This window comes from Talaromyces atroroseus, assembly GCF_001907595.1.
Source record: "Talaromyces atroroseus strain IBT 11181 chromosome Unknown scaffold_8, whole genome shotgun sequence".
Classification (NCBI taxonomy): Eukaryota; Fungi; Ascomycota; class Eurotiomycetes; order Eurotiales; family Trichocomaceae; genus Talaromyces; species Talaromyces atroroseus.
In genome coordinates, this window is record NW_017971440.1 from 379,722 (window position 1) to 404,631 (window position 24,910).

A 24,910-nucleotide genomic window follows, 5' to 3' on the forward strand; every position below is an offset into this window, starting at 1 on the left:
CCCCCCCCCCTTCTCTCTTTTTTTCTCTATGGCTTTTGTTTCGTTGATTTCTTTCACGTGAAAAGGAGAGATGATTACTCCCAAGAGTCAATCTTCATAGTGCCCTTTTCGGCCAGGTTCTTGTGCATATTGAATGCCTGGAAAAGCAGGTGAGGCTCATGACCCATGCCCTTCTTCAAGCACTCAAACTCGGCCCGATCAAAATAGTCTTGCAGGATGGGCTTGTAGTCTGGGTGCGAGCACTTGTCGATGATGACACGTGCGCGTTCGCGAGGAGACAGACCACGCACATCAGCAAGACCCTGCTCGGTAACCACGACATCCAGGTCGTGCTCGGTCTGGTCGACGTGTGTACACATCGGTACAATGCAGCTGACTCCCGTAGGATCCGTCTTGCTGGGCCGAGTGCTCGGCGTGTGCATAATACTGTATTTGGCGCTGCGAAGGAAATCCGCCGATCCGCCCAGACCGTTAAGCATGCGCGATCCCATGACGCAAGTGCTGTTTGCGTGCGCGTAGATGTCCACTTCGACAGGCGTGTTCATGCCAATAACACCCAGTCGCCGGATGATTTCGGGGGAGTTGGACACCTGCTGCGAACGCAGAAGCAATTTGGGGGAGTATTTCTCCCAGCCGTCGTAGAATCGCTTGAATCCGTCGGGAGAGAATCGAATCGACGTAGCGGTAGCAAAGTCCAGGTGACCGCTATCAAACAGGTCCAAGAACGAATCCTGGAGCACTTCGGTCCACACCTTCAGGTTGCGGAAATTTGCGCCATGGCTCAAGCCACCAATGACGGCATTGGCAATGTTGCCGATACCAGACTGGATGGGCAGCAAGCTCTCGGGGAGACGGCCCCTCGAGACCTCGTGTTTCAGGAATTCAATCAGGTTGCGCGCAATGGCACGGGATGACTCGTCTTCCGGCGCATTAGGCTGCGTGGCGTCGGGGTAGTCCGATTCGACAATAGCAACGACCTTCTCGGGATCGACGGGGATATGGGGTGTACCGATGCGGTCCTCCGGAGACAGAATCAAGTATGGTTTCCTTCTGGGTGGAAGATCGGAAAGGGAGATATCGTGCAAGCCTTCGAAGGAAGGTGTCGCGGTGTTGACTTCGATAATAATCTTGTCGGCCATCTGGACCAGCTCCGGAGACGCGCCGACGGAGGCACCGGGAATAATACCGCCATCCTCGGTGATGGCAGTGGCTTCGATAACGGTCACGTCAAGCCTGTTATGAGGTCGCTCCTTGGTATACCAACCCTACTCGTTGTTAGCAATGATACGAACTGGCCGTGCTACCAAAAAAAAGGAAAGCGAAGAAAACCGACATAGACAAGATCTGACGGAAACATGCTAAGATGCTTATCGAAGAAGTTGATGTTTCCATTGTTGATTCCCTTGGCGATTTCCTTTCCAACCTGGTGAGGGCTCCGACGGTCGATCATATTGAGGCGTGCCCATCTATTCTCGGTCTCGGCGCCAGACGAGGCACCCACAAAGAGGCTGTATTTGAGTTGACCTTGCAGGTTATTCTTCTCAACATGGTCTGCCAAAGCAGTGGGCACTTTCCTGCGGATTCGGAATTATGCATTAATTATATATATCGCAACCAGCAGCAGGAGAAAAGGATAAAATAAACGCACTTTGGATATCCCACACCGGTAAAACCAGACCAGCCAATATATGATCCGTGAGGAAACAAATCTATCAGATCCTCTGCTTTGGCCAGCTTGCTCAGATATGAAGGCCGGCGAACGCGGCTCTTCAGCATAGCTGAGGCAGCCATTGTGAATGCAGAGATAATATTTCAATAGTAGGATAGAATTGAATCAAATATTCTCGAATACGCAGATGAAAAAAAAAGACCGTACAGGTCGTCGCGAAATAAATAAAGGGTCAGAGAATTAAAAAAAAAAAAAAGGAAGGCCAGAGCCGACAATCGGTGCGGAGACAAAAACAAGCTCGCCGGGTATTTGCGAACTACGTATAATGTAAATAAGTGTCAACCTTGGCCCTTTGAGCAGTCAATAAGTAAAGACCGTTGACCACACCCAGGGAAGAGAGGAGAGGAGAGCAGAGAGATTATCGCAAGAGATGGAAAGAGGAAGGAAGGGAGGAAGGGAGAAAAGGAAGTTTTATGTAAACGTCAAGAAATGGTAAGATACTTCTTACCATACGCTTACAGCCAGCTCTAAGTGGCAGCGGGCCAATCAAAGCCCCCACATGTGCTTGATAAGGCAGTTTTTCACTTTATCTTTCTTAGATGTGCTCACATGTATCTCACACGAATTCACTGGTGTATATAATATGTATATATATATAATGTAGCCCGATTGTAGTCACCTACTTGCATTATTGCCGCATATGTCCTTAAGCATGGCAGCATCAGCCTACAATCGCGGCAAAATCAAGAAAGGAGCTCACGCCACCTGCCGAGTCAGTGACGTATTTCCATTATATCAGTATCAGGAAGCCTAATTCTAGTGTGCTTTTTCCCCCACTGGGTGATTGCGTACAAAGCAAGAGAGGAAAACACATAATGAGTCGGGCCAGATAGGTTGATAGTATATTATCAGCAATAAAACAAAGATATCAACATATCAAGAATACCACCGCCAAAGAGACAAAGCAGCAAGGCAAAATTACACGGTTACAATACGATACATGCAGAATCGGCTATGCTTCCGGCTACAGCTCGGGCCGCCGGAGCTACGCTTATCTTATCGTGGTACCTGCAGTTTGCATCGTTTGTTTGGTCTTTATCCATCGTCATACATTTAATAGTTCACAAGTTACGATCGATGTTCAAAGGGTGAAGACAGAAAAGAAATCAATCTCGTATTGCTTTGCTTTGCTTGTTTCCTTACATCCCACAATGATCCTTGCCTTTCCTTTCCACGCCATCATCCATAACTCGCTCCCCTCCCTCCCATATGTGTAAATGTTTGACGCGTATGTTCAGTCAACATTTGAAAAAAGAGATGTTGAAATTCTGGTCGTCAACCATGATTAGAAGAGTAAGAAGGAAAAAAAGAGAAGAAAAAGAAGAAAAAAAAAATTAGACGCCATTCAGATGTAAACCAACGCCACGGACCACCATTGTATTGCCTGACACAGAAAACCCTTAGAAAAGAATCAAGAATCATCTACATACTCCGTAAGAGAGAGAGCGCACACTACTCTTCTTCCGTCTTAGTGGTTTCGGGCTCGGCATCCACCATATCGGTATCCTCCTTGTCCTTGTCCTGGGCTGTGGCGGGTTCAGCAGAAGGGGCCTTAGCTTGAGCTTCAGCATCACCAATAGTAGAAGTAGCGGTAATGGTGTTCTCGACATCTGGAGCATTGGGTTCTTTGACCCATGTCCGGAACTTCTGATTCAATTCATCAACTTCGTCTTTGCTGAGACCGTGAGCCCAGCTGGGGTTATTGACAAACTTCTCCCGGAAACGGTCACGGCGTCGCTCTTTGACGGCGGTCAACTCCTTCACATTCTCTTCCGCGTCTTCTTCGTTGGATGCTGTCGGTCGCCACCACCAGTCGTAACTACCAGGCTCATATAGAATGTGGTAGCTGTTTGCGCAGATACGGATAATAAGACCGTCGTGGTGAACCAAGCGACGATAGAAGCGGTTGTACTCCTCGTCCTGCTCCAGCTTCGATGGCAGGTTGCGCTTGAGGAAAGGCATCCGCATCTGGGAGAATGGTACGCCTTCAGTCGGATCACGCATGGTGTAAGCCGAAACATAGTACGACCAGCGAGCCTCTTGGCTTAACTCCTCGTTTTCAAACGTGCTATCTTCCGCCGTCAACAGTTGCACATACGTCTTGTGAGTGGTAGGATTCTATTTCCTATTAGCATGCTTTCAATATTTAGAAGGCGGAGAGGGAAACATACAAAAGTAATGCGGTAAATGTCACCATCCTTAACCAGGCGTTCTACTTGCTTCCGGTATTGAATCTCCTGGTTATGCGTAGTCTCCTCTCGGTCTCGCTCCTTGAAGAACAGATTGATAATATCCGCGCTACGGTCCTTGGGATCGCCGTTGAAGATATTACTAGCGAATCGCGCAATGCCAGTAAAGATCTTATCAAGGTTGTACAGCTGGTAGCCGCTCTTCAAGTAAAAGCGACGCAACGTCTCTTCAAGGTGCGTGGCCTCGAGATCACCCTTGATGACTTCGTCACACATGCGGACAACTTGTTGATACAGGTTGGCGCTTGGACTAGTGTCGTAGAAGAAATCGGTGGGAAGCTTGTCAGTCAATCCAAGTTCCCGGGCAGCTTTTGGCAGGAGTTGGCGTCGCACATCCTCGTGTGCTTCCTTCTCATGCAGCTTCACTCTCAGCAGGCGACTGTACAGGATCTCAAAGGAGCGGAAGAAGCAGTAAATGTTCAAATTGCTGTAAAGATGATGCAACTTCTTCTCGTATGCCTGATTCAAGTTGTACTCACGATGAAGGTTGAAATTGCCCTGGTTCGGGTGCTCCATCCACTTCAGCTCAGCGACATCAAACGGCTCTGTGGGATCCGGTATCGGAGTTGACGGCACAAGAATGGCATCTGGCGTTGCATCACGGCTCGCTACGTTGCCACCAGCTGCACCCTTTTCATTACGGCGCTCGAGAACATCACGAAGAAGATCCAACTTCTTGGCTGTGGCGACACGGCGGTTGTGAACAGTAGAGGCCGAATCAGCCGGAATACCATCATCATCCGTCTCATCTGTAGGCGTGCCATTCGACACCTCATTCATGTAAATATGGAAAGTGTCGCGATCCATACCAAAGAAAATGGGTATGAAGTCATTTATAAAAGCAGTCACTCTATTAGGGTCCTGACCAAAGCCACCTGAGTTGCGGTCGATGAACGTCACGAGTAACTGAGCGGCGTCGATAATAACAGCAGGATCAGTAAACTCAAACTCGAACTGATGCAGTGGTAGCTGGTAGCCGCTCTTGCGGATGTTTCTCCCTTCCTCATACTTTGCCTGAATCTCGTTGTGGATGTTCTTGGACGAAAAGAGCTTCTTGTCCATCCCCTTGTTCGTGATGGATTGGTGATCCAGACTGCGCCAGAAGCATCGTTGCATCTGCTCACGCCAGACTTTGTCCCATTCGCGTTGGCTGGCCTTCCATTCCTCGCACTTTTGCTTCAGGCGATAGAGCAAAACTGGAAGCACATGGCAGGGACGCTCAAACATCTGCTGAATGATGATTTCTCCGCGCTGGCGATCATACACTTTCTTGATAACCCGCTTATAGATAGACTCGCTCTGTCCACCAAGGCCAGGTGGGAGTACAAACGCAGCACGCTCCGCTTCAGACATAACAAGGAACTGCTGCACAATGGGCTCGATGAGTTGGATTGTTCGCACACAGGCCTCGATGTGGTTGTCGTAATCGTGGCGATCTTCTTCGATACGATGAAGGGCATCTTCAAACTGGTTCTTGCGATGAGCCACAAAGCCAGAGTCTTCGGATTCCCATGTTGGGTGAGAGGCCCAGTCGTCGTTGAGGACACTGCGACACAACTCGTCACGACCACTGCACGGTTTCTGTCGTTCACGTTTTGGCAGCAGACGATAGCTTGGCCCAAGTGCCCTGCAGTGGGCAAGGTTCACTAGACCGGACTCCTGCTTCGGTTTCAAATCAATAACACGATCCTCTGGATCTTCGATGTGCATGAAGCGCTTGAACCAGGACATAAGTTCTGGGTTGGACCCGATAAAGCCTGCAGCCCTCTTGACCAGCACATTTCGATCGATGAGGTCCGTAGAGTAAAGGTTGCAGAGCTTGAGGAACTCGCCAAAGGTCTGCTTGTTGCCGATAAACTTCTTGACGCGATCGAAGAACGCAAACTCGTCGTTGTTGGGCATGATGGAAAACGTTGGTGGGATGGGCTCTGGAAGAGCAGGGACCAACGTGGGAGAAACAACTGGGCCATCAGCTGCCATCGGCTTGTTATGATGCAGTTTCGTCCTCTAAAGAAGACATTAGCAGTGAGAAACCCTTGCTCATCGTTTTTCCCCCTCGTTTTACAAAGACAGCTTACCTTGTTTATTCCGGGAGCTTGGACGCTGCCAGCACGATTTGATTGTATGTCACCCATTCTTGAAGCGTCTGCAGCAGATGCAGCAACGGGGCCACCAAGACCGCCGCCGCTGATTGGGCCACCGCGTCGTTTCTTGGTTTCTTTGTTTGAGTCTTTAACATTAAACTGCCCCATAGGCGGCATCTTGACGTCGCGACCAGGTATCTGTGATTGACCAGCTGGACCAGATCCTGGATACGGGGGCTCCCCTCGCAGGTTACTAGTTGGGGCAGCCTCGTCAACAGATGGGCGACCTGCCTGGGCTTGCTGTTTGGCCTGAGCGGCAGAATCAGGGAGGAATTGCTTGAAATCTTCTAGGAGATCAGGAGCGGTGTGGAAAAGCTGGGTAACCTGGGCATAAACGTCCTGGATTGGCTTCGACTCCCGCTGGTAGGTTTGTAAAATTTCCAGGAATTGCTTATAAATTTCCGGGGCACTTGCAAATCGATTCTGCAAGAAACCACACACGTGAGTACAACAACTTATCTAAACAGAAGATGATATAACTCACTTTTATCTTATTAACATAACTGATGGCGTGATTGAATTCAACAGGACCCCGCTTGTTCAGGTCTGCCTGCGAGCCTTGAAGGACACCAGAACCGATGCCAGCCAAGCTATTCATAGGTCCAGGTCCTGATGCTGTGCCAGTGGATGGTTGCAATAGCGAAGCTCTACCAGCTGCAGCAGTTACAGCTGCAGCACTCTGCAACTGAGAAACGCCACGTTGTTCCTGCTGGTGAAGTGCAGCTGCAGAAGCTTGTTGCTCCTGTTGGTTCTGGTACTCGTAGTGATGTTCTTGGGCCTGAGGCTGGCCACCTTGCTGACCATACAGACCGCCACTCATTACACGGCTATTGGGAGAATAAGAGCCGGCAATGCCCGACTGAGGTGGATGCTGTGGTTGCTGCCAGCCAGTCCGCGAGTGATCATAATAATCAGAGCGTCCTGGAGGCGCAAGTGATGCTGAAGCTTGGCCCATCTCCTCCGCAGAGTCAAGCGATGGCCGAGTGGGCCTCGCCGCCATCGACAGGGTATTAGTGCCTGAGGGCGTCGTGACGCGGATAGCATTGGGGTTGTCGTCCGTTCCGCATTCAATACGATATCCTGGTGGTAGGAAGGTGTTGAATCCTTGAATTAACGCCGGGTGTCCGGTGAAGAGATTCGAAACCCGCTGAATAACGCCGGGGGTATCAATTCTATGACTGGTCAGTGTGCTTCCTGGATTAGTCTGAACAAGGATTCCTAACGCTTGACTCTTGAAGTCCTTCATAATATCCAGAAACCGATTGTAAACATCGGGTTGCTCAACAAAGCGAACTTTGACCTGATCAAGATAACTCAATGCATCCTATCCAACACAGTATGGTCAGATCCATTTCCTTTCCCTCTACGATGCTATCCATCAAGTTCGTGGATTCGCTACTCACATTCAAAATAGGTTGCTGACCCTGTGCCAAAGCCGCAACATTTCCAGGTATCTGAGCAGGGCCCGCACCATTATACCCCATCATCGGTTGCGACGGAGGTGCTTGAGGATGCTGCATATACGGACGAGGGGCGTTATCTTGGTGAGATGGTATCTGGGCCCCAAACAGACTTGCAGATTGCAAGGAGCTCTGTGGAGGGTTTGCGGCTGCACCACCGCCGCCGCCACCAATGGTCGAAAGCAACCCATTTGGTCCGTGAATTGAATTTGGCACCTTGGAAGCTACTGGCTGATGGATGGGGATTGCACCGGTGTGGCTCTGCACGGTGTGTTGTTCGCGCTGTTGACGCTCCAGATGTTCCCTTTCTCGTTCACGTTGCTCGCGCTCTCGATGTACTACCATACCCTCGTGTCGCTGCCTTTCGAGCATTTCGCGCTCTCTGGAATCTCGCTCGCGATCGCGATTGAGTTGGGGGGAAGGGTGCTGCATTGCCTGACCGATGCCCGGCAAAGAATGCCCTCCACCATGAGCAGGTTGAGTATGTTGTCCGTATGGAGGCGGCTGATGTGGCCCACCAGGGCCCTGTGCTAGATCTGCGAGGCCAGGTAGCGAATGTCCAGGCGGCTGATTAACGGGGTGGTAAGGTCCTGGACCAAGACATCCAAGTCAGCCAGGTCCAACAATGCTCTCAACAATATCCGATCCATTTCTTCCAGGGAAGTCGGCACTTACCGGCTGGGGGAGGTAGGACAGGGCCAGCTTGTTGTGTAGAGGGATTTTGCTGGGAAGGATTTTGCCTATTGATGAGACACAAGTCAGTCAGACACGATCAGTTTCAAAAAAAAAATGCATGATCCAACAACGAATGAATGTAGCAGTATTTAAATAGCTTATCAAGGAGAAACAAGAACTTACCCATAAGAGCCTAGAGCACGAGACTGTTCCATATTTGTATGTGAGGGAGGGCCACCTCCTCCTGGTGCTGAAGAGTGCCAACCGTCGTTCCCAGAGGGATTCATGCTATTACAAGGCGCACAATTTGCAAGGTGAAAAAGCAAATAAACAACCACCAAAAATCGTCACAGACCCCAGTCCAGTCAGGCCCCAAGTAACAATCTGTCTGTATCTCAGGCGAAGAGAGGGGGGAGAGGGAGGGGGAAGAAAGAGAGAAAAGCTTTAGAAGAAACAACGAGTTTGGACTAAGAGAGATCTGCCACCAACATGGCTACTCTCTCCGCGCAAAGGAAAAAAAATGTGTGGAATAAAGAAGAGGAAAACAACAAGCACTTATGCACTTGTGTAGAGGGGAAAAAAAAAAAAGGCAGATGCACTGTTCAAAAGAGCCCAACACTGATACACAGCAAGACTCCTGGCGGTGCAGATCACAAAACAACAAAGTCGGGGATGCGACAAAAGCTCGCAGGCAAGCATCATGGGGGCTCACCTTCCCAGCGCGCGACTCCGGCGGGCGGTGGAAAGCGGCAGTATCAGCCTATTCTGTTTCGGGCAAAATGCCGTTCGGCTCGGGCCCGGGTTTATGTGCCTCCGGGCTGGACGTCATGTGTTTTTGCTGATTGGCTGGGCGGCTTTTTGGGGGGCGGGGGGGGGCTTCTTGGCCCTGATGACGTCTTCCATCGGCTGAGGTTGGTTTATAGCTAGCTACATCTGTCATCTACGCATCTAATGTAAAGCTGGGCGTCAGATAATTCATTTCGCGTTGATATTAGCTGGGGAATACTACATGTTTGAATAGAGGATTGGGGGAGAGGATATCCCCAACGCGATGTGATGAAGAAGGAAGCTTAGTTCAAGACTCGCTCCGCAATCGGACAGAATACCCATAAACAGACGAAATAAAACCAAGTCATCTAGCATTGAAACGGGAGACTTTTCTACTAGCTGTTTACATAATAAGAGTTCCATGGCTGTAGATATCGTCAACTTCCACCCCCTCGTCCAATCCAGTCCACCGAGATACCAGGACATAATAGTACGTAGTAAAGAGATGTAAAAGAGGACTGTGCCCGAAACTCTCATTATCGTCGTTCCGTTCTTACAATGCCGAGAAAACAAATAGCTGTTGTTGGATGTTAATATATGAGCAGAAGAGATGGAAAGACAAGTCACTCACGTTGTTCGTGGCAGCAATGGCAATGCTGTCCTCGAACGGATGCCAGCTCATGTGAAGAATCTTCTTATTAAAATCAATCTGATCTGCGTCTGTCTCCTTCCTCATGCGGGATCCCGCTCCAGCTGGGCTGTTGGCTCTCGATCCGTTCTTCTTCCCGTTCTTATTAATAGGCGTAGGCACGCCAACCTTCTTCGCTTTGAAAGCTGATTTGTCCGCCTGCAGCACGACCTCTGTCTCCTTGTTTGGATCGGTGGGGTAGATCATGAAATTGTTGTTGTAACTGCCCGTCATCACATTCTCCGCGTCGCCAGAGAACACCACTTCAAATTTATCGAATATGCTATCGTTCTCATATGTGTCGCAGAGCCGCGGTCGGAGGTGTTCGTGGATGGGGATTGTCTTGACGGGCTGGCGTTCCATATTAACGTCCCAGATTTTCACCGTTAGATAGTCGCGAGAGAGGATGTAGCGGCCGTCGTTGGAAAATCGCACGTCTGAAATGGAGGAAATGATTTCGGAGAAAAACGATCGTGACGAGGCGTCTTCCTCTTGCTCGAACTCTGCTCGACTGTGTCAGTACCATTTGAAAGTGTTTTAACACAAGAAGGAATTGCCCACGTTTGGAGTGCTCATCACAGAGAGCCCGTTGTCTCATATCAGCCATTTTGATCGTTCCCTTTGAACTGGCATACATGAAAAAATTGCAGCTGGTGGGGTGGAATTCCGAGGCCGTTATAACTTCGGTCAACTCCTCCATGTTGGCTGGCTTGATATCCACAATGTTGAAGCTCTGATCTTGAATATTGAGGTTCCATAGATTGATTCGAAGATCGTCACTGCTGATAAAAGTCTCGCCATCACTGTTCACTGAAATACTGTTTATATGATAGGCGTGTGCATTGGCATATGTCCTTCGCGGCACGGCGGCGACAACAGTGTCGTGGTGTGTCATTCGCGGCAGCTTCAACGCAGATGCATCTTTGAACGAGATGTGTGGAGGCCGAGCGGCGCCACCACCCAGCACGCCAGCCGGCGTGAGATCATGCGACAAATTATTTTCGGCGACGACCTTCAAGGACTTGTCAAAAACTTTCCATAGCTTTATCGTTTTATCGTTCGTGGATAAAAGGAAATGAGACGCATTCTGTCGTTTGCACCACTTGATCTTGTTGATCTTCTCTTCGATCTCCAGGGATTTGAGGTAGTCGAACTCGGGCTCGTGAGATTGAAATTCGGTGTGGAACTTGTATTCACATGTTTTTTTCTGCGTAGAACCAAGTCAGTTGGGCTACACCGAGCTAAATGAGCGGGCAGGCCCTTCTTACCGTTTCATTCCTCTCGAACAACACTACTCGGCCGCCCTTATCTCCTGTAGCCAAGTAGTTCCCTGTGTGGTCGAACTCAACTGTCGAAATGATATCCGCTGCAAAAGTTGGGCGTTAGCATCGACAGCAAGGAGGCATGCATAGATAAGAATTCGAACTCACCTTCTGTGATATCTTCTACATCGCCCTTATCTCCAAAACATCTACACGCGGAATGTCAGTTTCACCACTACATCCTCCAACGCGCGTTGCCGGTCTTGCTTTCCCCCAAACTCATCACATCTGACAAGACTTACTGTGTGAACTTCCAGGTGGGTGACCCTGGATCTCCGTCTACCATCTTTCAAGATACAAGTCGTGTGTCCAGGGAGTAAAGCGATCGAGCAAAAAAAAAAAAAAAGAAGAAGAAGAACAAAAAACAAGGAAAAAGGAAAAAGGGCAAAGCAAAAGCACGGAATAAGAAATATCCAAAGCGGCGGGAGAGAGCAGAGCAGAGCAGTTTTTGCGGATGGCACACTTTGTCTAGCTGTAGAGATACTAGAAAATCGTTAGCATATCATGTGTTTTGTTATTAATGAATGGACCGAAAACAAGTGCTACAGGCGAGAAAGTGGCGAATAGTGCAACAACGGGATACCGTTTGCAAGAGACATGAAAATAGTTCTTTGACAGACACAAAAGGCAGAAAATGGTTAACCACGGACTAGATAAAAGCTTAAACGACTGAGTACAATGAACAAATGCGACGATATGCTGCGTGGATGCGAGAAGTAGTGGGATCGCTGAAAAAAAGGGCACGCATCAAGGTTGGACGAAAAGGGTAAGTTTAAACTTTTTTTTTCTCTTCCTTCGACTGACCTAACAGGGTAGTAATTAAATTTTCCAGGCCGAAGGACGAGAGCCTAGTAATCGGCGAGTAGTTAGGTGTAAAGAACGGGGTGGGAATGCCCTTCAGTTGAGTGCAGTAAGTCAAGGATGCTGGCGATATGAGGGAACAGGCGGGGAAGCAGAATAAAACGATCGGTCCCCAAGAGCTGTGCCAGTACGTAGTCCGGGGCCTCGCAGGGATGGAGAGGCAGAAGAAAGAAGAGGCGAGATGGAAGAGAAAAAAAAACAAGAGGAGAGGGTGAACAAGATGGGAATTGGGAGCAGCTACTCAGATAAACCGGAGGATAGAGTAGGTGAGTTGAAGGAGTTGCTGTCGTTGGTGGAGGAGGAAGTTCCAACCAGGTTGGGTTGCGTCGCTTTGGTTGTTGTTGCGGCGGCTGCGGCAGCCATGATTAGTCGCCTGATCGCTAAGGCTGGCCGTGCTGTGGGGCGTCTATCGATGAGCTCAGCTAGCTATACATAAATAACTACAACCAACACTCAAGATATACCATCCCATTGATATCTAGCGGAGATATGAGGAACTGCTAATAATGGCCTGGCAAGAGATATTCCAGTCTGGTCTCTGTTGGCCAACTACTACGATGCAGGCTACGGTATCTGCAAGATGGCGACAGGGTCCTTTCGCTGCATCCGGAGCAAAGCGACAAGATCTTTTACATCAACGCTCTAGCTAGGCATGGCATGTCTGGACTTCTATTGGGCGAAGCTACAATGGCCCTGCTATGTCGTGGTAGTAGTACCAATGTCCTACAATGCTCTCTACCTAGGTACACATGGACTAATGAATACGCAATACATGTAATATCCATCCATGGATGTGCTCAGACAATGCGGAGTAACAGTTATAGTGTCCTATCTAAGAGTGCACAAGAAGTTATTGATCAATTTATTATGCCCAGAACGAATCGATTAATCGATTGTATGAGCTGTCATGAAGATGGGCATTGTATCCGACCCAAGTTACATATGTTCAGCCATTCTAGCCGAGGAACTTGCGATCAGGCCGATTTATATTCGACGCGATAACTGCTTTATATTATTGCATAAATACAGCAGAAGAACTAATTAATTATTACTTACCGACAAGTATACAACAAAATGCCACCCAAACGCAACGACCAGAAGAATAATACATCGGACCACAACCACTCATCAGTCGATGCATCCAACGCCACCAACAAAAACAGCAAACATGCAAATCCAAACGAAAATAATAACGCAGAACCATCTCTATGGTCCAAAATACAATCGTCTGCATCTACGCTCATCCAAGACACAGTATCACGGCCAAGCGGCGCTGTACTCGGAGCCGATCTGGCGCAGATACTGAATGAAAGTAGCCATGGGAAAGCTGGCTACTCTTCTTTGTCATCGTCGTCGTCGTCGTCATCATCATTTTCAGGACTTTCTCACGCCGTGAATAGCAGCGGAGCATGGTCCTCAACTCCATCCTACTCCGACAAGGCAGGGGCAGGCACTGAGAGCGGGAACAGGTTTCGCTCTGCTACGACAATACCTGCTCAGGACTTATCATTCAAGGATTCATTTCAGTACAGTCATACCGACTATGAAGACTACTCACAGCAAAAAGGCAAAGGCAAGAGCAAACAATACGTCGCCGAAGCCGAAACGCAATTATACAATATGATGAACACGCACCATTTCAACGACTACGAAATGGCATGGATCAACGCAACTCGATCAGATGGCATACTACCAACAACATCACCATCATCATCATCAACAACAACAACAACAGTGACAACGGCCAACACTCCACAAGACCCGTTCAATCAAACACAAGTAAATGACAGCAAAGAACAAGACGGCGCAGCAGTCGTATCCCTACTCTCCGACCCCTCTTTCCAACCGGGACTCGTCGACAACTCCCATTTCAACGATGCATGGGACAATGACGCGGCAGATGCCGACGGATTTCCGACAACAACAATAACAACACGGCCACAATTAATGACAACACTAAGCGCAGACGAAAAGCGGATAATCGATTCGTTCCGTCGGCAATCCGAGCTCGAACGGAGCGGGTCCACTGGTAGGATTACATCTAGGAGTTTGATACCTGGTATCGATACGTTTCTTGCGACTTCCTCGTACTCGTACGGCATGGGGGAGCAGGAGGATGATAGGAATGGCAATTCGGCGCTGCGAGAGGCGGTCTTGTCTTATTTACCGGGTGCTGAGGATTGGGTGGGTGTTGAGGAGCGGTATCATGATGAAGTATGGGGGTATCTGAGGCCGGTGATGGAAGATGCGGCGAGGGAGCTGGAGGAGAGGAAGGACGATGGTGGTGGTGATTCCACCAGAGGTAGAGATGGGCCGGCTGTCCAGAGGTTGAAGATGATTTTGAGGCATATGCGCGGGGGGGTTGATTGATAAACACACCTAGGTATTGAGGAATATGATGAAACTAAATAAATATACACAATTCATCACATAGCTAGCTAACTCCATATCCATCATTACACACGAAGGGAAAACAAAAAATGCGTCAAAGAGTGACCCTTGACACCACTAAAACATACACAAAAACATCTAACAATGTCGTTGGGATGGTTGCTCTGTTGGCTTTATATGAGACTTTTATACTATTTAATATTCAAGACGGACTTCCTGTCCCTTGACACGGCCAATAACGATGTTGGCTGCATATTTGGGAATGACTTCGTCGTCATGAAGCATTTCGAATTCTAAAATTTCGTTAGTAAACAGCCTTTCTTTATTCTAAAAGGGGGAGGTGAAGAAAAAAAAAAAATCGGAGATTGAAACTCACCCTCTGAAGCATCACGGCCCATGTGGCTGAACAAGGCCGGAGCACCACCAGGATGCTCATCTAACCAGTTGGTGACGTCCAAGACAACACCCTTGACAGCAATCCACAAGTCATCCTTCTTATTGTGTTTAGCAACCTCTTCCAGTGTGAATTCCTTCTCTGGAATCTTAAACTCAGAAACATCCGCTGCTGCTGGTGAGGCCGACTTAGCCGGAGCTGCTGGCGCAGGAGTTGCCGCTGCTGTAGCAGTAGGCGCTTCCACGCGAGTAGAGGCAGGGTCCTTGCCTTCAGAGCCGCTCCATTCAACAGAGATCTTTCCTGGAGTAGATGGGTCAATGTGCAAAGAAATCTGGCCGAGACGCTGTTGAGCAGCAGAAGCACCGCCCGTGAGCACCTTCTGGAAGAGGTACTGGCTGGCACTGTCACCGGCAACACGTCCGTAGACAACGCAACCGAGAAGAGACGAACCACCCAAACGATTAGCACCGTGGACACCTCCAGCCAACTCACCACAGGCATAGAGACCTTCGAATGGCTCCTTCTGACCGTTCAGCACCTGGGCCTTGTCGTTGATCTCAATACCTCCCATGGTAAAGTGGAGGACCGGCTCCATTAAGGCAACGTGGAAGGTATCGTCAATGCTGAAGGGAAGGTTATGGAAGTATTTCTTGCCCCAAGGGTCCTTCTTCTTGCCCTCAGCAATGAGGTTGTAGTCGTCGAAAGTCTTCTTCAGAGCAGCCTCGCCACAGCCAATCTCCTTGGCCAGCTCCTTGCCGGTGATCTTCTTCATCAGACCACGGCCAGAGTAGTGGCGGGTATGGAAATCGAGAACATTGGAGGCCTTGCTATTGAGAACCAAGCGGATGGGCCACTTGCCCTTCTCTTTCTCCTTCCACATCTGACCTGACACGTAGTCACGGTGACCCAGCTCATCGGAGAAACGCTCACCATTGGAGTTCAGCAAAAGACCACCCTCACCACGCAAGGCCTCAGCAGCCAGGAACTTCCACTTGGAGGTGGGATCTTTCGGGTCAATAAGACCAGTTGGGTGGACCTGGACTTTGTCCATGTCGATGCCGTTGGCGCCAATAGCCATCAGCATCTTCTGACCGTCACCAGTAGCGTGAGTTCCGTTGGTGCTGGACAATCCGAAGGTGTCGGGGCGGTGTTTCTTCAAGAGCGAGTCTTCGGTGAAATCGGCGGCGTATCCACCAGTGGCCAGAACGACAACACCGTCGGCAGTATGAGTTTCGCCGTTGTATTCATATGTAACACCGGTAACGTGGTTACCCTCCTTGTTGACAGATATGACGCGCGCCTTCTTGATGACCTGAACCCGCTCAGGTTCGGCCTCGGTCAATTCTTCTAACCGCTGCATGAGCGCATATGTGATGGCCATGCCGGGGAATTTGGCGTCATGTCCACGGTGGGTACGAGGGAAGGAGTGGCCTCTAGAGTAAGATCAAACTTAGAAAATATCCGTCCATAACTCGTCATGCACGGCAACACACTTACCCGAGTCGCGAAACCAGAGTAAGGTCGAGGTTGAAGACATCCTGCAGCCACTCGACGGCCGCAGCAGACTTGTAGGTCAAGACCTTGATTAGATCGGGGCGAGCCTTGTCGCGGGCAGATTTGAGGGTATCTTCATAAAATTGCTTGACGCTGTCTTGGATACCAAGATCGATCTGTGTTCGGGTGAGAGCACCGTTAATGCCGGAGGTAGCCTTGGTGGAGTTGCCACCGAAGAAACCTGGTAGAACAACGATGTTGGCATCTTTCTATCAAAGCTTGCACACTTGTACTTACTCTGCTTGTCCAAAACAAGGACATTGCCACCGTTCAAGTAGACGGTGTGGGCGGCACTCAGGCCGGACACTGCGTGGGAAAACCAGCGAGTCAGCGGATCGTCTTGCGGGGGACGGAAAATCTGGGGAAAGGCTTACATCCACCACCAACGACGATGACCCTAGGAGCCATGACTGCTATATATGGATGCGGGAGGGAAGCAATGCGTGATATAATCGCGAGACAGAGATAGAGAGAAGTAGCTGGAGAGGGATAGAGGACGGGGGAGGACAAGGACGGAGAGCAGAAGAAATAAGGCGGCAGGCTCGCCGGTTACTCGGCCGAGGTAACAACGCGGCAAACAGACCGACCTTTCTCACGTGGGGGGGAGGGCTGGACTGTGCATTTATTTCTTTCTTATTTCATTATTTATTCCAAGTCATTATTGATTGTTCTCGCTCAGGCTCAATACGATACTGCATAACATCACATGTAAAAGACACAGATAGACCATAGCTCCAGCTGCTGCCAAAGCAAATGCTCGCTTTCACATGCAAACTATATCGTCGACGTCACCAGCCAGCAGCTCTACAACGCTGAACAGTAGGTAGCTAGCTAGCTATATAACCATCGTCCCCATCCAATCTCCGCAAACTCAATCCTCAGCTCTTGATCTTATATTTTCCAATGTACGGGGTTGATTAGGTAGCCGTCGGCTGCACCTATTTTATTACTCTTATTTAAGCAGCAATAGCTGCATCCTGACTGGCTCCGCGGGCCCACATGCCTCGGCTGGAGCTATAGCGAGGCATTCTCTGAGACCGAACCCATCTAGACTCTACATACACTACAGATGCGGGATCGCTGGGCATCTCGTTAGGGATGGACGGCGTGCAGTGAAATGCTGGACTGAAGGTGATAATCATCGAGCTGAATTTTTGTGTGGAAAATGTGGATTGTCAGGCGTAATTGTAGTCGGCTATTGGATCCTCTCGACATTGGAAATGAAAGCAGAAGCAGCACTAGGAACATGGATCCATAGTATGGAGCTTTGTTTTGGCATGCCTATCTTATAGAGCCAGGGATCAAGTCTTCATTAATGGGAGATTTTTAGCTTGCTTGCGCTGACACTTTGTTGATATCTATGGGAACTCGGAGTGTATTCAGTGCACCATCTGAGAAGTGGCAAGCTCCTGAAGAAGAAGGATCCGAAGTTAGCCCAGGAATCAAAAGAGAAAAATATCGCAACCAGACTTACAGGGAAAGCATCTGCCACACTAGCAGCAACCCTCTCAACATCCTCTGCAATCGTCTCAACGCCTGCATCCCAAAGCCGTATATTCCTTCCCATGGTCCCCGTATTCCCAACCCCCGATATATCCGAGTCGAAGTAGATAATACCATCGATCTGATCAATGCTGCCCTTCAAACGACCTTGTTCCACCATCCGAGCGGCGTAATCCTCTGCCTTCTCGCCTGCCGAGGCATCGCTAGAATCTTTCAGGGCCAGGATCGCCCCAAGAGCGTCGGTCTTTATATTCTCGTAGAGCCTGCTGGCCGCCACAAGATTGTGCTCAATAACCGCTTTATCCAACACCGTCGATCCGTCGGCGGTTTTCGCAAGTTGGTGCGGCTGTAATTTTTGCGAGAAGGCGCTTACCTCCTCAGGTGTCAACAACCGGTCTAGATGCATTTTCTCCAGGATAGAAAAGACCTCAACAGAGGTTGCGCGGTCATCCTTGTAAAGTCGTGCCAACGTACGCGAGCGCTGCGGGCCCGCTGGTGCGAGCACGGCGCAGATGATTGCGGCGGAAAGAGCTTGAAGTCGATCGCTCTCGTCCACACCGGACGCTAAGCTGACATTAAAGTATTCCTGACTAGCGTCCAAGAAACGGCGACGAGCATCGAGAATGCGGGCTTGCGAGAGCTGAAAGTGCAATTTCAACTCCGGGTCCTCAATCTTGCTCGGTAAATTCTTGATTCGGTTGAGAAAGGACTCCGCGTTTGTGGTGTCGTCTTCTTCCAGGTACAGCCTAAGTATTCGAATCCACATCCGTGTCTTCGCCGCGTCGGTGATAAGCCGTTGAGAACTGTCGAGGTGAATGCCATGTAGCACGCGTGCGGCGGCACTATACTCTTCCTCTGCCTCGTACGCGTCTGCCAGTATTTCGCGGATATTTGAATCTTGTTCCTCGACGGATGCGGAACGAGATTGGAGAAGCGTTACTGCGTGTTGGCCGACTTTGATTTTGATGGCGGGAGGGAGATCGCGGAGCACGGTGATAAAGGAATCGAGGAGAGGGCGTGCGGCGACAATGCTGACATTCTCGCTGAGGATCGAGTCAAGATAGTATATCAGGTCTTGCGAAAGCTCGTGGCCTGATGAGCTCGAGACGACTTTGGCCAGGAGTTCGTTGTAGAGCTGTGATTTTGCCTGTTGGCTGCTTGATGCTTCGATCGCCGCCAGAGCGGAGGCGACTTTCTGAGAAGCCATATAAGGACAGCCAAAAGAGCAGTCTTGGGGCAGGCAAAATCGTGTCCTGGAGATCGATAGAGATGTAATAGTGAGGAGTTGTAGGCGGCTCGTTGTGTTGTGTTTGGTGTTGGTGTCTGGTTGCGGTTGCGGTTGTGGTGGGTTTGGCGGCGGATGACGCTCTCACTTATCGATAAGGCTCTAAATCTCCGCAATTGCAGGAAGATCAAAATCCAACAAGGTGGCTTGATACCGCAAAGCAGAAAAGGCAAGACTGTTTTGATAATTGGTCGAGAGAGAGTATTTCCTGACTGACTCGCGTGTTTTTTATACTACAGGAAGGGAAAAAAAACAGCCTAAGTTCGGGGCAATATCGGAGAGCACAACGTACCCAGCTTTACTATTCCACCACCAGATTTCGAAGTACTTACTTAACAGAGCTTCAGATTCAATTGTTCAGTCATAATTTAACTACTATCTAATCCTACACCCGTAGAAGCCAGAGGGCGCAGCTCTAGCATTAGCTAGCGTGGCTTGCATAGCCTTGGTTCACCGCCCGCGGAAGTGCTCCCCACCAGCAACTCTATCGCCTCCACGACTTGATGTTACCAACTCTCTCACGGATATCTCGCTGCTCGGTCGCACGACAACCAATTTGATCCTGTCGCCCATTCCCCCTTCTTGCTAAGTATCATCCACAGCTTCGTGCGACAGCATGGCCGCTCCCATCAAGCAAGAGCCAGGAGTTCCGACCTTCATCAAACCCGACCCAGACAGCAAAGAGGGTCTTTTGTCAGACGAGGACATTTACGAAGATACCGGAGACCTGGACTTTGCACAAGCAGGCCAAAATGTGTGGTTAACAAGGATTCCGGCAGACTTGTGGAAACATTGGTCACAGCTGGACGACGACGAGGAAATTCAGATCGGCACCGTCAGAGTCGAAGGCGAGCCTCATGACATCAAAAGAGTATGTCTAGGTCTGAGTGATAGGATCATGTTTGATGTTTCGCTTTCTAACACCACGCTCTTTCCGACAGATCAGTTTGCGTTTAAATGGTACCCCAGCCAGTCAAGATATCCCCAAAGATTATCTCCTCCAAAGACAGAATGTGGATCCCAAAAGCGGCTCATTTGCCGTTCAGAATAGTTTTATCTTCAGCGAAAAGGACTTGCCGGGCCATAAGAATAAAATTGATGAGATGTTTGGCGAGACGCGTTCCATGCTTTACGAGTCTATGAAGCGGGAGGCGCGAAAGAAGGCGACAAAGAGGAAATGGGAGCCTTATGTTCGAAAGACCATACCCAGTACGTTGCCCCCCTTTTCTTTCCAAGTCAGTTGTCAGTTGTGCTATCAGAATAACGGCTAAGTTGAAATAGAGCAAACGGCCCTCGTCGGGAAAGTCGCCGACGAGTTTAACTGCATGCCAGTCGAGAATGCCGAATACCAGCGTATATCTGAAGCCAAGGCCTTCAAGGCGCTGGAGCCAAGAGAAAAGGTCCAACTCATCGACCTCAGACAGCACAAGGGACCTAACGTCAGAGAAGTTGCGGCCGGAAACATAGGCGGTTTTGTGGTAAAGTTTTATTCGGTATTGGGGGTAGAGTTTACATTGCTAATATTCAGCAGCAACAAGCCAAGCAGCCAAAGCCTCGTGCTCAAGAGAACAAGGCCACCCGTCGCGAACGAAACGTACTTTTGGACGAGATCTTTGGATTGTTTCGCGAGTACTCTCACTGGAAATTCGCCGATATCAAAGCTAGGACAAACCAGCCTGAGCAGTATCTCAAGGAGACACTGGAAATGGTCGCCCATCTCGTGAGGACTGGGGATTTCGCCATGACGTGGGAGCTAAAGCCGGAAGCTAGAGAGACGAACTATGCAAATGCGATTCTTGCAGAAGAAGAGAACGCAGCCGGCTCGGATATTGACGATGTGCAATTTGAGAATGTTTGATTTCCTTTTTTTTTTTTTTCTTTCGTGTAATGCATGGAGGGGAGGCGTTTTGATACTTGTCATTTGGTGTTTTATGATTGCAAAGATTCTATCATATTTCTGGGCCTCGGCCAGAGCAAAGGCTTTCTGTACTATACAATATCATCCATTGATTAATATGGACTTGGTTAATTTTACCATCTTCTTGCTGCTACTCGGCATGAGGTTTGGTTTGATGGGGTCAGTCTCCAACAAAATACTTGATTTTCGACGAGCAATATTTGCTTCGTCCTGTAATAATTATAAATTTCAAACTTGTAGCTATATTTCTGGCGAAATCTGAAGGAAATTCGAGGTTGTTCCATTTCTCGACGTCGGCACGTGACATCATTCAAAGAGTGGCGGCATCTTTTTCTCAACGCATCCCAAGTTTCCCGCATCAAACCGCTCTATCACCAGTACGTCCGTCCGCCCGCCCATGATGACGGAAGAGCAAGAGCTCCTAGCGAAAATTGGCCAGCTGGCTGGTAAGTCGTTATTACTGACCATTTGATGCAACACAACTTTGTAGAACTCACCGTTTTTGACGCGCTCCCCAGGCCAAATCAACCAACACAAGAACCAGCGACTACAGAGCCAGTCCCCTGCGTCCACAAGCTACAACGCCCGCCATCCTCGTGCTGGATGGGCTCCGTACCGTGCCAGGGGCTCTCAGCGGCGTCCAGTATCGCATAGGAATCGTACATTGATTCTCAACAACAACTCGGCAGCATCTTCGTCGGATGCATCCAAAACGCCTGCTCTGTCCGATGCGACAGAAACCGTTACGCCACCGCCAGGTTCTAATGGCTGGGTCGCTAAGCGTGATCGTCATATGCAGCTAATCAACTCGTCCATCTACGACAAGGAAGCACAAGCGCGAACCAGGGCTATTGCTGAGACCGAGAAAACAAAGCGCGAGAAAAGGGCCCAGGCTGAAGAGGCCAAAGTCATGCGATATGCCCAGGGGGTTCGCAGTGCGCCTACCTCCCACATTCCTGGGCGTGATGCTGTTACGAATCAGCCCTCTTCATATCAGATCTACATACACGATGCACCTTTCCAGGTTGTGCGAGGTGGGAGCAAACTGATCAGACAATCGAGTGCGCATTTTCATACCTCATCTTATTTACGGGCAAAAGTGGCTTACATATTATAGACAATCCCAAAAACGCAAATGCTACGCCTAAGAAAGTTGTCGTCGGTGGCGTGACGTTTGTTCGCAGCAAGAAAGGCAACCTTCACCGTTTGGGCGCCGTGGTGGCTAAAAGGTGTGTAATGGGTGGAAGCATGGCTCTCAGTTGCACTACGACTCAAACTACATATAGGAAACCGAACAAAATAAAAAAGAAAGATGAATTATGCAAGCGATTCTCTCGAACGGGTACCGATTCTCTCCTCTTCCGAGCACTACATTTACGGAAATCTTTTTTTTTGCCCTCTCTCCAATGCCCAAGCTGTTGGGGGATACTTTTCATGGAATTATACTGGTCTTGTTGGGTTTGGTTTACTGACAATGTTATCTTGCCTCTCATCTAGGATCTTGTTACAAAGGACCCGCGTGTCCATACGTTCACGATGCGAATAAGGTGGCAATTTGCAAGGAGTTTCTCCAAACTGGTAAATGCCATCTGGGTGACAGCTGCGATTTGTCGCATGTGCCCTCACCCCATAGATCCCCTGTTTGTGTCCATTTTCTGCGAGGTCGCTGCTCAAATCCTGAATGTCGCTATACCCATGTCCGCGTCACGCCTGGAGCACCTGTCTGCCGTGCATTTGGAATATTGGGGTATTGTGAAAAGGGCGAAAATTGCCCAGACCGCCATGTCTACGAATGCCCTGACTATGCCAACACTGGAAGCTGCAAGAAAAAGAAATGCACCTTGCCACATATTGATCGCGCAGGGCAAATTCGCAAAGCTGCTGCTGCCACCACTACTAAGTCAGGGATGGCTCTTGCTGAGGGCGACGCAGACGAAGAGGATGTGTCTAGTGAAGAAGAAGAAGAGTATGATGAAATCGACTCGGACGATGTCGATTCTGACGAGCTTGACTCGGACGATGATGAGCCCATGGTCGAGTTTATTGAAGGCGGTACTGACGATAAAGAACTGTCGGGGCAGCAGGACTTTGTCCATTTTTGAGGCCCGCCTGACGCCTCCTTTTCTTGAATACTAACCAACTTGTACAGTGACAGGATTAGAGACGTAGATATCATCATCATCCATACAGCCATACAGCTATGCAGCCATTATGGTGTTTATTGTGCAGTGATCTTGGGAATTCTTGGGCGTTCATTCTTCTCTTCTATTCATTTCAGATACCGATACCCTTTTCTACCCTGAACCTATCGGGGTTGAGCTGAGCTATACTGTACCTTCATTTGCAACTACATACATAATAGGAGGATTACTTTAATGAAAATTCCATATTTTGCATTCATGGATTATCTTGCATAACTCTCAAGACTTGAATCCTAAAGTCTCCCTGGGAAGACAGTTCCCTCCCCTTCCCCTCCCCCTCTTTCTTCTGACTATGACTCACACCCAGCTACCTAGTTAACTAGCTATCTACGTATGTCTATCCTAATCAGGCCGAATGCATCACCCACGTAGCGACCTGGTACCTGACTAGACCGGATACTACTACAAGAGAGCAGCCGAAACAGGTACGTAGGTACAATATGCGTCCACGACGTCCACGGGCGTATACCTTAAAGTGGGGCGCAGGTATACTTGTCTGTCGGCAGTTTGTTGGATGTTGTTCATGGTAGTATTTGTTTCGGAATTTGAGTTGAGGTTGATTGCATTGCGTGGTTTGATGATGGGATGCGATGATATGAAATAGCATGATATCATATCATGATCGGAGAGGGGTGGGAGAGATTTCCGGTTTTGGAAGGGGTGGATTGATGGATGAATTATCGTTATGGAGTCGCTGAGATGCGTTGGTTTTGTTTTTGTTGGTCGTGAGTATTACCTAGGTACTACGAGGAACTGTAGATAGCATGTGCGTACACTGTAAGGTATAGTGATCGTATGTTGTAGTGGTTGTATATATGTATGCTACATGAAATTGGAGAAGGGTTGCCTGGGTAGGGCTACCTTTCTTCACTTAGGCAAGACGCATATATACGAGTATAGTGAACAAAATCCTCGAAATGAGTAAATATCAAGTACTGCCAAAAGAAAAAGGGCATTCGCTTCACGCGTGCGAGGGAAAAAAAAAAAAAAAACAAGGTGAGTCATTTTGGCGGTCAACCACTACTTAATTGGGCAGGATTCCAGATTACGACAGACAACATACCAAATATCCACCTAGCCCCAGTTCGTTGGATGGTAGGCCATGCTTAATTTTTTGAATCATATTAAAGGTCTATTAAGTAAATAACTGAAGAGATAAACACGCGTTGGTTGCATAATTTATACTGGATGATTCGTGCTTTGATATCAGGGTACCTACGTGTTGAATGGCATGGCATGGATTCTTGTTGCTCGTACCTAAATAGGCCATAATATTACGTAGGTAGTAAGACTGAATTGAAGCTCGCCGTCTGTGAATGATCCGCGTATATCCAAGACACAGTCGTCCGCGCTCTTCTTGATCGCATCCACCGCAAAGGATTTTCAAAGTGATCCACTGCCGTGAAACGGTTCAGATTCAAATCCGCGGATGCGCCGGTGCGCATTCCGTCGTCGAAAGGGCAAGTGACGTGGGTGATAGTCATTTGTCTTGGTTACTCTAGAGTGTATTTTTTTGGTTCCATGGTGTGAGAAACTCGAGTTGAATGGAATAGGGTTGTATCATGACACTCGGACACTGTGGCTTCGGAGGATATGTATGATAGAAGAACTAAAACTAGGGCTTATCTTAGCCCGACTCAATTTCCAGGATCAGATCCTATTCGAGACAAGGAAAAGAAAACCAGACCCTGAATCTTGGAGAAGGGGGGTGGTGGGATCCATGAACGCCTAACTGTCTTGTCGTTCTTGCCTCACTGCAGAAATAATC

The 24,910-nt window shown here is 48.9% G+C and overlaps 7 protein-coding genes across 7 annotated transcripts, besides 1 other annotated feature; 3 read left to right on the top strand and 4 right to left on the bottom strand.

The window, feature by feature from the left end:
- Window positions 1-74: 74 nt before the first annotated feature.
- UA08_06088 (Acetyl-CoA hydrolase) lies at window positions 75-1,791 on the bottom strand (the record flags this gene model as incomplete). Its single annotated transcript, XM_020268373.1, has 3 exons — window positions 75-1,265; window positions 1,334-1,574; window positions 1,649-1,791. 3 exons carry the CDS (start codon window positions 1,789-1,791, stop codon window positions 75-77), a joined length of 1,575 nt encoding a protein of 524 aa, XP_020118523.1.
- Window positions 1,792-3,181: 1,390 nt separating this feature from the next.
- On the bottom strand, window positions 3,182-11,321 carry UA08_06089 (hypothetical protein; the record flags this gene model as incomplete). Its single annotated transcript, XM_020268374.1, has 13 exons — window positions 3,182-3,847; window positions 3,901-5,985; window positions 6,057-6,545; window positions 6,607-7,446; window positions 7,526-8,172; window positions 8,258-8,322; window positions 8,441-8,545; window positions 9,583-9,602; window positions 9,657-10,224; window positions 10,349-10,920; window positions 10,982-11,079; window positions 11,144-11,184; window positions 11,278-11,321. The coding sequence occupies 13 exons, from the start codon at window positions 11,319-11,321 to the stop codon at window positions 3,182-3,184; spliced, it is 6,240 nt and encodes a 2,079-aa protein (XP_020118522.1).
- Window positions 11,322-12,970: 1,649 nt separating this feature from the next.
- On the top strand, window positions 12,971-14,266 carry UA08_06090 (hypothetical protein; the record flags this gene model as incomplete). Its single annotated transcript, XM_020268375.1, has 1 exon — window positions 12,971-14,266. The coding sequence occupies one exon, from the start codon at window positions 12,971-12,973 to the stop codon at window positions 14,264-14,266; it is 1,296 nt and encodes a 431-aa protein (XP_020118521.1).
- Window positions 13,232-13,268: a repeat region (Identified by RepeatMasker using a combination of RepBase library and repeat library created with RepeatScout).
- A 216-nt stretch (window positions 14,267-14,482) lies between the features above and the next one.
- On the bottom strand, window positions 14,483-16,643 carry UA08_06091 (hypothetical protein; the record flags this gene model as incomplete). The annotated part of the gene is made up of 5 exons (XM_020268376.1): window positions 14,483-14,580; window positions 14,664-16,114; window positions 16,179-16,416; window positions 16,473-16,541; window positions 16,610-16,643. The coding sequence occupies 5 exons, from the start codon at window positions 16,641-16,643 to the stop codon at window positions 14,483-14,485; spliced, it is 1,890 nt and encodes a 629-aa protein (XP_020118720.1).
- A 971-nt stretch (window positions 16,644-17,614) lies between these two features.
- On the bottom strand, window positions 17,615-18,945 carry UA08_06092 (COP9 signalosome complex subunit 4; the record flags this gene model as incomplete). Its single annotated transcript, XM_020268377.1, has 2 exons — window positions 17,615-17,644; window positions 17,710-18,945. The coding sequence occupies 2 exons, from the start codon at window positions 18,943-18,945 to the stop codon at window positions 17,615-17,617; spliced, it is 1,266 nt and encodes a 421-aa protein (XP_020118527.1).
- Window positions 18,946-19,639: 694 nt separating this feature from the next.
- Window positions 19,640-20,881, top strand: UA08_06093 (hypothetical protein; the record flags this gene model as incomplete). The annotated part of the gene is made up of 4 exons (XM_020268379.1): window positions 19,640-19,894; window positions 19,965-20,232; window positions 20,305-20,501; window positions 20,555-20,881. 4 exons carry the CDS (start codon window positions 19,640-19,642, stop codon window positions 20,879-20,881), a joined length of 1,047 nt encoding a protein of 348 aa, XP_020118526.1.
- Window positions 20,882-21,341: 460 nt separating this feature from the next.
- On the top strand, window positions 21,342-23,043 carry UA08_06094 (hypothetical protein; the record flags this gene model as incomplete). The annotated part of the gene is made up of 4 exons (XM_020268380.1): window positions 21,342-21,387; window positions 21,460-22,002; window positions 22,059-22,170; window positions 22,575-23,043. The coding sequence occupies 4 exons, from the start codon at window positions 21,342-21,344 to the stop codon at window positions 23,041-23,043; spliced, it is 1,170 nt and encodes a 389-aa protein (XP_020118525.1).
- Between the last annotated feature and the right edge of the window lie 1,867 nt (window positions 23,044-24,910).